Genomic DNA, 14807 nt, shown 5'->3' with positions numbered 1-14807 from the left:
TTATAGAGCTCGATGTTCTGTCACAAAAGGCATCTTCTTTCATCTGACGTACTATTTGCCCATTTATTCGACACCAAAAACGAGAGACGCACATGTTACAATATTTGAGTTGTCTGTTTGTTGTTTCACAATTAGAACAATTTCTCACCCTGCAACCATATTTTAATTACATGTGGCTACACTGTCACAGCTCAGGTGTTGAGAAAATATTCCTTTTATTATAATTCCTCTGCACCACAGAAATTCCATCAAAATTTATTTTTTAAAAGTGTACTCCACATTTATATATTCAATTCTACCAAAATTTCAATTTGATCTCCAATTGTGAAGCTCAAGGTGTTCCATTTGGCGCCAGTTCACATTCAACATCCCACCGAAAATGATCACCTCAAGTGCGTTCTTCAGTTAAAAAATGGTGCAAGTTTGGAGAATTTTTGAAATTAGTGAACATTTTGCGGTGGTTTCAATTTGTGACCGCCAATTAACGAGTATGCCAATTTAGTTTTGCTCGTTATTGCGATCACATACTGAAACTGCACCGTACGCTCAGCGCTAGAGGTAACCAACCATCCCCTCATTAGGTTTATTAAGGTGAAAAAAAAACTTTCAGAATACCTCTGTGACCTCATAGAAATGGAATTCATTCGTGGTGAGATTAAATCATAAATTCCAGAGTAAAATTGCAAAATTGACTTGAAAATTGCTTTTCACGGATTATTTCGTGTTTTAGCTACAAAGAGAAACTTTTTTTTTTCATACATACCACGAGAGATTACACAAAAAAAGCCAACCCTACGAGCAATTTAACTTTGTGTTGTACAAGGATAAAAAAAATGATTCAGCATCCTTACATTTGCCGCAAAATAAATTCCATACAATTTATGGAATATTTTAAAACAATTTTTAAAGCCACAAAGTTTTAAAAAAATTTAATTTGTATTTCGCACTACTTTAATGTAATCTAATATAATTATTCCTTTATAATTATACGTATCAAGTTTTAAAAAAAATACGAACCAAAGAAGAATTATAAAAAAGTACACGTATCAGTTACACTCCGGAAGAACTCTCACTATTATGTACTCAAGTCAGACAATGAACGTCTGAATAAAACTTGATAGCTGCACAAATATTTACCTTACATCATTAATTCAGATGTTATTTATTATTCTTTAAAATTAACCCTTTTATACTCGAAAGGATTTTCATAATGTAGAATTATTTTTTATGAATTTTTGAACTTTATAGCCAGAATAAAAGAAAATAACCCATTCAGGTTAATCACTTTTTATGTCAATTAAATTCATAAAGTCTGTTAGATATTTAAAATTCAGAATGTTAATGATATATTATATACAATTTTCATGAATATATGTAATGCTCTATCGTGAAATAAATCTTTTGTATCCTTTAATTCAATTTTCATATTTTATTTTTTCGGTCTTATATACTTGTTTATATATGGAAATATTTCTAAATATGTACAATCCCAAAGGTATATAGTGTTATATATAAATTTCTATTGTCTAATGCTGAATTATGGCGGTATATTATGTATATAAAATTTCAATATTTGATTAAGGTAAAATATTTATTTGGTTTTGCATCATCCCTCATCTCGTAGACGTCTCCTGCGTATTAAAGAGCCCTCGTCTTTCAATATGGACACTTTACAGGGTTGCGTCCCCCCTCACCATGAAATCTAATATTTTCAGGGAAATGTCTCCATCACAATGGCGAATATCATAGGCAAATTCAACAAATTGTTTATCCCCCGTGAAGTATAAATTCTGAGAGAAAATAACTTAATCCTCCCGCTGGTGGAATAAATTGGATTATCTTAGCCTATATATTTTTTTTATATGTAAAACACATGCTTATTTTTATGTCAAAATAAATTACAATCTGAAGGAGTATTCTGCTTCAGATTCCCTTTGAGGAAGAAATTATATAGGCTTTTTTATGTTATATACCAAGACGGTCGGCTGAAGTATGGATGAAAGGCGGAGGAAGGTGAAGGAATGGAGTTGGTCACAGTACTTGGGGGAAAAGGCAGCTGCGGGGTGGATTTTCGATTCGTGGATATTTTCTATAACACATGGGGTATAATCATAAACAGTGAAGAAATTTTCCGCCGAAGCTCACCCGATGAATAGAACCGTGTGCTGGTGGAAAATATTCGTTTCACCTGTTCTTGTCGCATTCGCTCCAGCATGGTTTGGATGGAAAGCGCGCGAAAGCTCTGAAAGTTCTGTGCTATGTGTAGACTTTTCCAGCATTTGGAGAAATTCTTCTCGGTTGCGACCTAAATTTTGGGGAAGCTTCAATCAGCAGCCGCAGTTCTCTGGTAGCCCTCCTTTAGTTAACACGTACATCAATGTGCAACCACCCGCTTTGGTCTCTCTATGTGTACCCTTAAGTCTGGTTCTCAAAGAAGCACTTCCATCGTGTCTCACTCCTCGTGTGCTGTCTGGGTACCATAGGGCATATGAGCTGGTTTTTCTTTCTTTGTGGGGAGAAAAAATAAAGAAAATCCTTCACCAGTGAAAACGGCGGAATTTACCGTAAATTATAGAGTGAGAAATAAATGCGTGGGGGAGGACTATTAGGTATATATACAACATAAATCCATATAGACGAAGATATTTAAGTGAATATTAATATTATTGATATATTGTGGATATATAAGTGATTGTCGATTGACACAGTGAAAATTTATTATTATATACAAAATACATTTCGTGTGTGTTTTCTATGGTGGTGGAAGCACGATAGTTGGCAGCGATAAATTTGCGATAAATTTCGGTGGAGCGCACTTTCCATGAATAAAGCATTTGTATTCAACGCATAAATAGAGCCCTCCCCCTCGTCAATTGACTCCAATACGCTTTACGATACGACAGTGCAATCATCATAATTGTACAACATTTCTCCAATTTCATTCTATCCCATGAGTGCCTCTAATCATTTGTAAAACTACGAATTGCTATACTTTTTGCTACATACTTATCGCATAATATCATTCCCATATACATAAATACAAAATACATACACCCACTGTTGGGGGGCGGAAATTTTGGGTTGGCAGAAGAGAAAAGCGTGGGAAGGTGCTGGCTGGTGAGAAAAGGCAACTCGAAAGGAACAGAGCATTTATTATTACTTTCCACTACATTTACATTGTGGCACCGAATGTATATTCATTCTTCACGCGATAAGCTCCAATCAATTCTTCTATAAGACGTGAGAGCAACATCAGATAGAAAATTATTCGGGAAGGGGTGGTGGAGAAGAGAGAGAGAGCCCCCAGAAGCAGAACAGTGTTGTGTATGTGGGGGAGTGTAAAGAAAAGCCTCTAAAGCTAAATTCTATGTTGGATGAAGGAGAGAGACCGTGAACCATATATTGATATTTATATTTACAACAATATACATACACATATAAAAATACATATGAATGGGAAAAAGGATCCATGTATAGTATAAATAAATATGTACAGTGTGATACACCTGAGTGAAGGAGAGTAAAAGAAATAACAGAGAACAAGGGAACTGGAGTGAAGAGCAAGGAGAGCCCTTCATCCTTAATGAAGTCACATCGTAATCTATATATCAAAAACGATATATATACCACCCAACAAGATACTTTTGCTACCGCTGGAAAATTCTTCTCTAGCACTCAAGTGAATTTTGTAGTAAAAGAAAACTGATGAGCAATTTGCTTCCATATCCATCCTTGGCAGCACGACACAAGCAGCCACTCTCATATTCCTGCTGAAACTTCACCCAAGGGCTTTCTCACACACCATGGCGTGGAGAGTTTCATGCAACTGGCAATCAAAGTGATAAGACCGAGATATTTGTTCTCGCACGTGAATTGTCTTTTTGCTCAATATCCTTTGCTAAATGAAATCATCAAACTATGTTTATTGTCGAGTGAAGACAGTAGCTGAAGGAGAGCCTCTTCAAATATGCTCATCTTGTTGAGACTGAACAGCGTACATAGGCTATTTGTGTAGCTCAAGTGAGAAGCAAGAAAAAAAAGTAAATAAATCATAAGGAATGAAGAATCTCTCGATTTCATCTCGAGATTCATCGTCAGTGGTGGAATCCTTTTGAAGAAATTCGTGCAAAAGAAGTTGCTGATGGAAAAAAAGACGATGGATAAACATGATAGAAATTAGATGGAGAGAACTAAGTGAAGGAAAAAATGATGATGGCGGAAAAATGTAATCTCAATGGCGAAACCATCCTCGCTTGAGGAAGAACTCACTCGCAGTAGTGGAAAGTAAAGAACAAAGAAAAAAAAAGAAGAAAAATACTCTCCGCATTATCGCAAAACAATCAACATTGTAGAAAACGTGAAAGAATTTAATAGTAGCTGCTCTAGACCATTTTTGATGTTGTACATCTAATTATATATACATGTATACTATGGAAACTCACGACAATCAATCTATGCAATCACTATTCTTATCATCATCTGTGTCTTCTCTACTCTTTCAACTTCAATCGGGTATGAATAATTTCACCCTACCCATGGACATTGAGCCATTCATGGCCTTCAACAATAATGGTTTCATCGATACCACGGTGCCCATTCACATGCCATCGCGGACACCACTTTTATTCCTTATCAAATCCTTCATTATATGCCTAATCATCCTTGCCGCAATTTTTGGGAATCTTCTTGTCATTGTGAGCGTCATGAGGCACCGAAAATTGAGGTAAAAATATTGCATCAAATATTCACTGTCCCCACACACCCAGCTGTGCCATTTGTGTGTAATGTACCGTCAAGGGAGCAATATTTGCCCGAAATGGTGTACTGTATGAGCCTAAATAAAATTTGCAAGATGCCATTTTGCATTATTGTCCTGCAACCCCCAGATGCTGGGGAATGCTGAGGACACTTTTGTGGCTCTATAAATCTGAATTTTACATTTGCAATATGTTTCCTTGACACTACTGCAGCACATTGTAATTATTTCATATTAGCCAGAATTATTTTTGAATAAATTAAGTCTATCTCGTCAGCCTAAAAATAATTTAAATAGAAAAAAAAATTTCTTCTGCTAAAAATAGAGAGGGAAATCTGAGAAAGAAAATTCAATCTTTTCCAAAACTTTTCTCAAGAAAAACTTTTCAAAATTCTCTGGGGAATTTTTTTTTTAAAGATTTTACCAAAAAATTAAATAAAAATATACAAACATTCTCAAAAAAATTTTAAAGAAATTTAAAAGTTATAACTTTGTCAGGAATGATAAAATATGTCAAATTGGTTCAAAATAACCTTCATGAGATTAGAAAATTGTCTTCAATGTTGATTTTCTTACATCTCATCAAACCCTCTACTCAACACATATACACAAACTTTCGTAGTTTTGCTTATCAAACAGAACTTTGAGAGACATGGGATTTGTAGATTATTCGTGAGATTTTCAAGAAAAACTTTGACTGTTGATTTTGATTAGAAATTTATCTTTATATTTATAGAGATGAACTCGAAGAGAAACTTTTGCAAAGTATGATTTTATAGGTATATAAAGTTGATACATAATATAACTTCTACCTAAGAATACATATATGAGGAATTCATCACACTTTCCAAGTTTAATACTTTGCAATTTTCATTGTTACAATGGCTGGATGTTTGATTGCCATTTCTTTTTCGTGCTTAATGTGTTGAGTTGAAAATGGAAAAATGGTGTACACCTATTTTCAGCCTCAGCATCGCTTACCACCCCCGTATTATCGTGTGTTTTTCACGCATCTTCGCTGACATTTTCCATATTCTCTCCCCCCTTTTAGCCATGAAAAGCTTCTCCCGGGTGGATGGAACAATTGTGTAGATGTAGCATAAAGTTAATATTGTGCACCATAGGAGAGTTATTTGACAAAATAATATGGTAATGATGGAAATATACGGTGACGAGCAGCGTGTGTTTGCTGCTCTATATATATGTATGTATGGTTGTCTCATTTGAAATTGGCGAAACTTGTGTGGTTCCACCAACCACCCACTGGGAGTTTGAGGGTAGTAATATGTAAATTACACGATTAGATTTTCTCTTCAATTTACCTCAAAAGTGTCTTCAGCATTAATCTGTCGTCTCTCTTATGCCTCCAAACCATTCACTCTCCGTTCTCAACTTGTTACATTAAATTATAAATTGGCCCCCTCATCCCCCATACCTCCTCCTCCCGCCTCTCAGCCATCGTACTCACTTTACATCTCTTTCTCCTCTATCACACACTTTTCAGGGTGATAACAAACTACTTTGTTGTGTCACTTGCGATGGCGGATATGCTGGTGGTGAGTTGATGAAACATGAAATTGTGTCGTTGGCACACCGCATGCATAAAAGAAGAGCATCACTCTCTCATTTGATAATTAAATTTCAGGCTTTGTGCGCCATGACATTCAATGCCTCCGTAGAAATCTCTGGCCGCTGGCTGTTTGGATCATTTATGTGCGACGTCTGGAATAGCCTCGATGTCTATTTCTCTACAGCAAGCATACTCCATCTGTGTTGCATATCTGTGGACAGGTATACTACATATAAACATATTAAACAGATATATACTTGCTATGTACAATCAGACCTCATTTCATAGCAAATCTGCACAAATCATCTGAAACCCAAGGATCAAACCACTGCTCATTCCAACGTCACATCCATAGAACTATAGTCTTCTCTGAAAGTTCCATTTCCTCCTCTATATCCTTTATTTCTTTATCTCTTTGTTAACCCAATTGCGGTTGCTTACTAAAGAAGATATCCTTATTTTATACATTAAAAGTTCTATCTTTAAAACTTTTATTATTAACTGATGATCCTTTCTAAAGAATTTATTTAATGGAATTGCTCAAAGTCAATTATTCGTTTAATTCCAACACAACATTCTCCAAATGATGCTTTTCCATACGAATTTCCTTCTATATAGATCAAAATGGAGTATATAAGTATTTGACTCATCAGACGAGATAATAGGGGGTACACGCTAATAAAATATTTGATGGTTTTTCGTGACAGCAGTTTCTATTCTTAACCACGTGAATCTATTAAAATTAGTCCATTGCTAAAATTTTCATTGAGCTGTATTAGTAATCACTTACTCATTCCATTCAATCAACTTCCTAAAATGTAGGCGGTGTAGATCTAATCTCTAATATGGCCTAATAGTGTGGCTCAGATGTTCAACTATCAAGCCCTAATTGTGGTTTCTGATTTATGTTTGCATGATTAAAAAAAAAACGAGAGGAACGAAGGGATTTCAATGATTGAAAATCAGAATTTACTGTTGAATTTAAATACCAACATTATGTAGGTACTTTATGTAGCTATATAATGGGCTGTATAATAAATTTTCATTCACATTCGTACGGTCCAATGGGAAAATTGTTCGTGAAATGTACCCAAAACATCTGAACGCATGTCAATTAATTTACACGGGATCAAAGTACATACGTATGTACATTGTATATACATTACACCTACTGGCTAGAAGTGAATTTGAATGGAATTTGGCAGGATATATTACGCACACTTTGGATAAGCATATAATATTGTAAAAGCATAATATATAGAGCAACAATATATTTTGGAATATAAGTTACATTTCGGATGTTCATCTGCGGGTATCCCTCAATCGATTTTATATCAAAGCCCCCCCCCCCCCAGCAAACTCTGAGGCATTTTCTCTGCGGTAAAACACTTGTGTCTATCTCCACACCAACGTTCGCCCTGTTTATATGGAAAAGTTTCCAATATATAATTTTTGCTTTTACAGAGAGAATTTGCCTAAGTGACACCCATCACTTAGGAAGTTTGTTAAGGAATGCACATAAGTTTATTCCCATGGAGAAACCTCACAATTTTGCCCCAAATGATCCCTACCGCACTTCCGTTTTCCGTCAGAGCGATTAAGAGTATCCGGTATGACCATCCAGGCTCACTAATCCTCTCACAGAGTGTCCCTTTAAATATGAAATGTACTGGTAAGCTGACCAAGCTTACGAGAGCTGTGTTTCTTTCAGTGTACCAATTTTGTGAGAGCAAACTAGAACGCGAATTTGTTTAAATACATGCAAAATCGGGAAAAGTTGAAAAGTCATGCCCTAAGAAATTTTTAAAATGCCATATCTCGGGAACGGCTCCATAGATTTTCGAGTTTGAGCTATCGTTGGAAAGGTCTTAACCTCAACTATAACATATTAAAATATGAAGTAAATCGATAATGGCATTTTCGAAATATTCGAGTTCGAAATTTTCGAAAATTTTGATTTTGACTTTAGCGCCTCTCGCGGTCATTTCTCGAACTTGCAATATTCTAGACATTTGTAGGGCTTCACGAAACCTTTCATTTGCACTTGAGTTGATCAAGATCGGACTTGTAGAACCCGAGATATGACATGCCAACTTTGGAAGGCTATATCTCGAGAACGGAGACATAGATTTTCCTCATTTTTGGCATGGAGCTAGATAATATGGTCAACTATAACATATCAAAAAATGAAGCAAATCGATAATGGCGTTTTCGAGATATTCATCGAAAACTCATCGAAAATTTTGTTTTTGATTTTTGGCCCCCTAGCGGTCACTTTTGAAACTTCTGATGTTTTAGAGAGTTGTAGGGTTTGTTGAGATCTTTCATTTGATCCCGGGTTGATCAAAATCGGTCAAGCCGTTTTCGAGTTATGGTCGATTTTCGATGAAAAATTGTGGCGGCCATATTGACTAAACGGCTTGACCGATTTTCGAAAATGAGGTATCGTTGGAAAGGTATTGATGGCCCCTACAACATATCAAAATTTCAGACCTCTAGCTATAATAGCGGCTGAGATATAGCGAAAACAAAATTTTGAGGTTATTCAAAATGGCGGACGGGGGGGTGGGGGGATGGATTTGACCTCATAATCGGATTTCTTCAGGTCGATATTTAAACTTTGCCGTTTACCGCAAGTCTCTATCTATCACCGTTCTCTTGCAATTTAAGTTTATGATCCGGCCGGACGGACGGCCGGACGGCCGGACGGCCGGCCGGAAAAAAAATTTTTTTGGCGCATACGTTTTTTGGAATGTGGGGACCCTAATTCGTGCTCATCCCAAGTTTGAGCCCGATCTGACGACTTTCGATTTTGCTCGGTACACAAAAGCTGTGTCTGAAAGAAACACAGCTAAAATATCATTTTGGGAGACTTTTTTATCCGGAAAGGAAAATTACAAAGTCTGTCACAGAAAATGTCGCAGATGGTACTCGCTGGCATCCCACACTCAAACAACATTTTCCCTATTTCGCAGAATTTGAAGAATGTGAAAATTGTTGCAAAGAAAATCCCTTTTAGCCAGAGTGAAGTGAATATATTTAAACTAAATCCACAATATAGTTTATTCTAGAAATGAATTGTAAATATTGATGCCACAGAACGCCTTCGCATCTTGTGGTGACCAACGCGCTACTCAAATAATATTTTTAAACTCAACAAGATTCTGCAGAACTCTCAACACTCTAGTTTTTCTCGCAAGAAAATCTCCATCAAATGTAAATATTTTGAAAAAAATTAACAATAAAAGATTAAATTCAGAATAAAGTGAAAACGCAAACTATTTTAAGTTTAAATTTGTTCTGAAAACTTTTCAACCCCACAATATTGTTGAAATTGTTTTTGTGGCCTTTGATGGAGCACAGATTAGACAATATGCCCTACAATGTACAATGTATATTATCTAGTGTATATAGGTAACCTTACCTAATGAAAAATTCTATTAGGAGAAGAGAATTTTATTAAATTGAATGTTTAATGGGAGATATATAATACAGGCAAAATACCACATAAGAGGGTATATTAAGGGTTATGCTTCTTTTCAAATACATATAACTCTTTAATAAAGTCTCATAAACGTCAGTAAATATTTATCAACATAAATGTTCCTCTCTTAAATTAATCATGGTAATGTACATAAACACCTACTTCCGTAAATGCCCATGTAATTTACCAGAATATAAAGGAATTTTCTTGAAAATCTTTCATGTTGCTTTTGCACCTCCGTTCAGCTGGGATTCAGAGCAGAGGGTGGTTGCCTCATTGACCATTACCGTTTTCTCTATCATTCAGCGGAATAAGACAATTTTTCTTCTTTATACCTTGACACCAACAAGAAACTTTTTCTCCGCATCATTCGTCTTTCCTCTACCACAAGGGAGTTGAAATAGATTGAAAACTTTCCATGAAAAATATTACACCCAGACTTTGCTTACTTCAAGCCGCCTGATCACCTCCGCACAAGTCAGTCCCATCTTTAAGTATTGAGCCAGGGGGTAAGTTTGCCGAACACTTTCAAAACCAATCTTCCTTTATATTCATTCTTAAAGGAAATTCTGTATGTGAGATAATACTCGAGAAATTATTTATTTATTCAAATTGAAAAGCTAATTTTCTTGGCTCAGCATATATAAATATATGCTTATAAGCAGTATATTGAATTACCTACTTACTTAATTATTCCAAAATTATATTTATTTTAATTACCTTCATTTAAGAATTTAATTGTTCAGTGGATTTTCGGCAATTTTCCCGCATTTGCGATTTAGGATGGAAAAGAAATTTCTTATCTAAACGACATCGAGACCATTAAAAAAATGAATTTATATATAAGAGGGCATCATATGGCGTCACAACATAAATGTCTTCGCCAAAAAGGATGTATACGTGGAAAATTTTGCGCTTGCGAGATAAAGAGATGGAAAAACGATGCGTCGTAAACAATCTCAGGCACAAGTTGAATGGAAGTGATTATCCCCTTGATGATATCAGGGAGTCTTAATAACCTGAGGCATTCGGTTTCTCATCCTCTTATACACATTTCCAACCCACTCTGTCCCACTTATACCTTCCGGGGAGTAAGTCATTTCCTGCAAATCTCCATGGGTGATTTGTGGGCTAACAAAAGTTTTGTGCAGAATTTGCTGCGTGTGACATCGTAAATTGCGTATACAGAATTGTTAGAAGGTTGAAGAATAAATTGCTGTATTCTTTATTCATTCCAAATAGATACTATGCAATTGTCCAGCCACTGGATTACCCATTAATAATGACGTCGTCCAGAGTTTCGTGTATGTTAATGATAGTTTGGCTGTCGCCAGCACTTTTGTCCTTTGTGCCAATTTTTCTCGGATGGTACACAACACAAGACAATCTCGAATACTTGAAGCATCATCCTGATGTATGTGAATTTATTGTAAATGCATCATATGTACTTATTAGCTCATCAGTAAGTTTCTGGATACCTGGACTCCTCATGTGTGTCCTGTACTATAAGATCTACCAAGAAGCAGATCGGCAGGAGAGGATGCTGTAAGATACATTTCCCTTCTTAATTTTTCATCTTTTCCTTTCTTTTGGGCTACAATTAATTTTCTTTTGATTTTTGCATCCCAACAGGTACAGATCAAAAGTAGCAGCTCTCCTTTTGGACAAGCATCTCCAGATAAATGGAATTGCGGTGTCAGGACAGCAGAATATCCAACCAATTGAACCCATAGCCAGTTCCAAGATGAGGCGGGAACGAAAAGCAGCTCGAACTTTGGGTATCATCATGAGCGCCTTCCTCGCATGCTGGCTACCGTTCTTCCTGTGGTATGTGATTCACGTGCTCTGTGGCAATCACTGTTCCACCCCCCGGATAGTTGTGGGTGTAGTCTTCTGGATTGGGTATTTCAATTCGGCCCTCAATCCCGTGATATACGCATACTTCAACAGAGAATTTCGTGCTGCTTTCAAAAAAACCCTCCAGGTGAGAATTTCTTTCTCTTATTCTACATTCACGTATACCTCTACACCCTCTGCCCCCATCACGATATATAACATCAAAGACTCCCCCTTTATGTTTATTGAAAAATACCAAGAAATTTCATTCAGTCATCAACAGTTTGCAAACGCTGTATACCAGGATCGTTCCATGAAGAAAAACCCTCATTCGTTTGCACACCTCATCCAGAAATTCTTTTCTCATTTGGTAATCACGCTCCTCACAATTTATAGAGTATTTATAGCTATGATTCGTGCTTTTTGGGCTTTCTGGGGGTACACCATTCACCAACTCATAAAATGCGAAAAGGAATTTCTAAAGACTCAATAGGGAGGTTTTGCAGAACCCTTCGGGTATTTTATTTTTCACCACACACAACTTGGAATTATCCAAATTATTTAACACGCCATGAAGAAAAAAAATGTAATCTTCATCATTAAATAGGTGTAGGTGGAAGAAATTAGCGAATTTGTGTAAATTAATTCTTTTTGCCTCTGTGCATTCAAAACTGAAGCAAAAAATCAAATGAAAAAAATAAATTTCTGAGGAATTTGAAAACCTTTGCGTGATTCATTGCACCATAATCCCTGCCATTGTCCCCAGTGTAGTATTTAAACAATGTCATTCATACTTTACATACACAACATACAATCATAGAAAGTGAAAGCAATTAATTGCTAAAGAAAGTCATGAAAAATCTGGTAACGTGGCAGAGAAACTAATCAATAACATCGTACATAAAAAATAGAATAATATCAAATTTAATTCTTTAATTCAGAATACAAAATGAAATTAAAGGTTTTTTTTGTAGCATTTTCGCAGAAAAAAGGAAAAAAATGCTATCAGTTTATGCAATAATTTTGTTATGTTTCATTTTTCCCGGTATGCGTGTAACATTTTTGCATAACATTGTAAATTTAATCATACCGTACAATGTTTTAACATGAAATTCCCTTGCGGATAATCCTAAAATGTTTTGATAAAATTGAATTAATTCATGAAAGATTTCAACTGAATCGTAAATTTATTTTATAATAATTCTTTATTTTTTTTTTTTTTGAAAAATAAAGGAACGCTTTTATGTTTATTTTGTTCTTCACATATTAGAATTTCTAAGATATAAAAAAAACACTTTTTGGAATCAAGAACTTTTCTTATCTAACATTGGGAAAATTCTCCATTTAATATGTTTCTATTGAATTCCAATAAATTAAGATAATTAGTGCAATGAAATTTCAATGATTTTAATGTTGAATTTTATAAGGAGAAATAAAAACATCAAAAGCACATCTTCGCACGTCTCGAAAGAAGAAGGAAAGTTTTATTGCATCGAGAAAACACGATTTGCTCACAAAAGTAACAAAGTTGAATCCTTTTTGGCATGATTCCGCCAAAGGTACAAAGTCAGAGTACATGCAAGGAAGAAGCAAAAGTGTTTAAAATTTTATAAATTTTCCCGTGAACTTTCTCTGCATGAGATTGTAGCAATTTCATCCGGTGAAAATGCCAGTAGAGAGTGCCTTCATTTGTGAAAGACATAATAATCTTAATATTATTTTCCAGTGTGCTAAATTCAGTTGAGGAGTTTGTAAGTCTGCACAGACAGACTTCCTTTTGGATTCCTTGCCATTCGCGACGACATTTGATAGTCATTTAAAATTTGAGAGCATGGAGAGTATAATTACATTCATCTCCTTGCGCGTTTGGCTTTACAACACACAAAGGACAAATTGCCATGAATCATTATCTCGCGCTGAGGCAGGAACACCTGCGATATTTTTTATTAGACCCAATTAAATTAATGTTTTATCAAAATTGAGAAATGTCGCCCGAAAATTGAGCTGAAATTAAAATTATATGGAAATTTGTGGGTGATGATTTTCCTTCTTTATTGCAATTCCACCCACGTTGATTTATTTTATTTTTTTATTCATTCTCTGAAACCGCCTATATAATGCGAAATGTATCAAAAACGTGCGCCTCTATAATTTTTCCATGCCACTCAATATGAGTAGGTAGGTATTTACATCTGTAGGGAATTCTCTCGGGGAATCCATGTGAGAAATTGACCCCACTGTTGACCTTAAAAGAATTCCCTCCCAATTTGAAAGTCAAAGTTCAAGCCTTTTCTCAATATTGCATTGTCCATACATTCATGTATACATAATTATATATGTTGTATGTAGGCTATTGATTTGCATGGTAAAAAATCATGTTTTTTCCTCTCTTAAAGAGTTGCTGTCCACTTCCAAAAATCGATTGCCACCGTCTACACGATCAAACTGGGCAGGTTCACTCCACCGTATCCTCAGAAATTCACATGGGGATGATTAATTGATAAAAATGGAATTGATGTCGATTAATAAGATGGAATTATGTTGATTATCTGTCTTTATGTAATTATTATTAAGAAATTAGTGATCTATATTTGATTATATATTAAGGATATAAATGCATAGAGTCTGCAGAGTATGTATAATAAAATAAAAGAAAAGTAATAAAATGATTAGGCCAATCTACATTAGAGAGAGTGAGGAAAAGATATTACATATCTTTTACACAAAAGAATAAAAGAAAAACGTAAAGGAATAAATTTTAGTGAGAAAATTAGCAAGACAACCGTGTATTTTACAAAATTCATGTTAATATAATTGTTACAGAATTGTTATGATATTTGGACTTATTGTACATGTACAGTAGATTGTGATAAAATGTATATTTATTTACTAAAACATAAGCTTGAGATGTATTTTATGAAGGAGAGCAATACTCTTTGAGAATAAATATTGGAGGAAAGAAAAAAATCGATATCCTTCATTTCCTTGTTGCCGACTTAATTGAACTTCCTCTGAAATATTCAATCCAATTGCCCTGCCGTACAACGGAGGAAATATTATTATTAAAAAAAAAGTATTTCATCGGATATGCATCATTTTTTATTGAATTCTTTCACCGTTTTTATATGAAAAATTCCTTTTTTTTCATTCTCGATAACTAT

General features: G+C 35.1%; 5 protein-coding genes across 16 annotated transcripts in view; 2 read left to right on the top strand and 3 right to left on the bottom strand.

The window, feature by feature from the left end:
- Positions 1-14807, top strand: part of LOC129786498 (3'(2'),5'-bisphosphate nucleotidase 1) — a 1077868-nt gene that overhangs the window by 343938 nt on the left and 719123 nt on the right. The gene's annotated exons all lie outside the window — the stretch shown is intronic.
- LOC129786463 (insulin-like growth factor-binding protein complex acid labile subunit) overlaps positions 1-14807 on the bottom strand; it is a 454087-nt gene that overhangs the window by 343938 nt on the left and 95342 nt on the right. The gene's annotated exons all lie outside the window — the stretch shown is intronic.
- Positions 1-14807, bottom strand: part of LOC129786533 (troponin C-like) — a 431024-nt gene that overhangs the window by 343938 nt on the left and 72279 nt on the right. The gene's annotated exons all lie outside the window — the stretch shown is intronic.
- The window catches only part of LOC129786431 (uncharacterized), a 414480-nt gene that overhangs the window by 343938 nt on the left and 55735 nt on the right, over positions 1-14807 (bottom strand). The gene's annotated exons all lie outside the window — the stretch shown is intronic.
- Positions 2356-14607, top strand: LOC129786472 (octopamine receptor beta-1R-like). Of its 2 annotated transcripts, none has more exons than XM_055821544.1 (6): positions 2356-2609; positions 6261-6312; positions 6402-6547; positions 11053-11355; positions 11443-11794; positions 14043-14607. In XM_055821544.1, exons 2-6 carry the CDS (start codon positions 6295-6297, stop codon positions 14145-14147), a joined length of 924 nt encoding a protein of 307 aa, XP_055677519.1. In that variant the 5' UTR covers positions 2356-2609; positions 6261-6294; the 3' UTR covers positions 14148-14607. The 2 variants fall into 2 exon arrangements, with proteins under 2 accessions (XP_055677519.1, XP_055677518.1); XM_055821543.1 differs by having other exon boundaries at positions 2356-4723.

Source organism: Lutzomyia longipalpis, chromosome 1 (genome assembly GCF_024334085.1).
Source record: "Lutzomyia longipalpis isolate SR_M1_2022 chromosome 1, ASM2433408v1".
NCBI lineage: Eukaryota > Metazoa > Arthropoda > Insecta > Diptera > Psychodidae > Lutzomyia > Lutzomyia longipalpis.
This window is presented reverse-complemented; position numbering and strand designations above follow the sequence as displayed.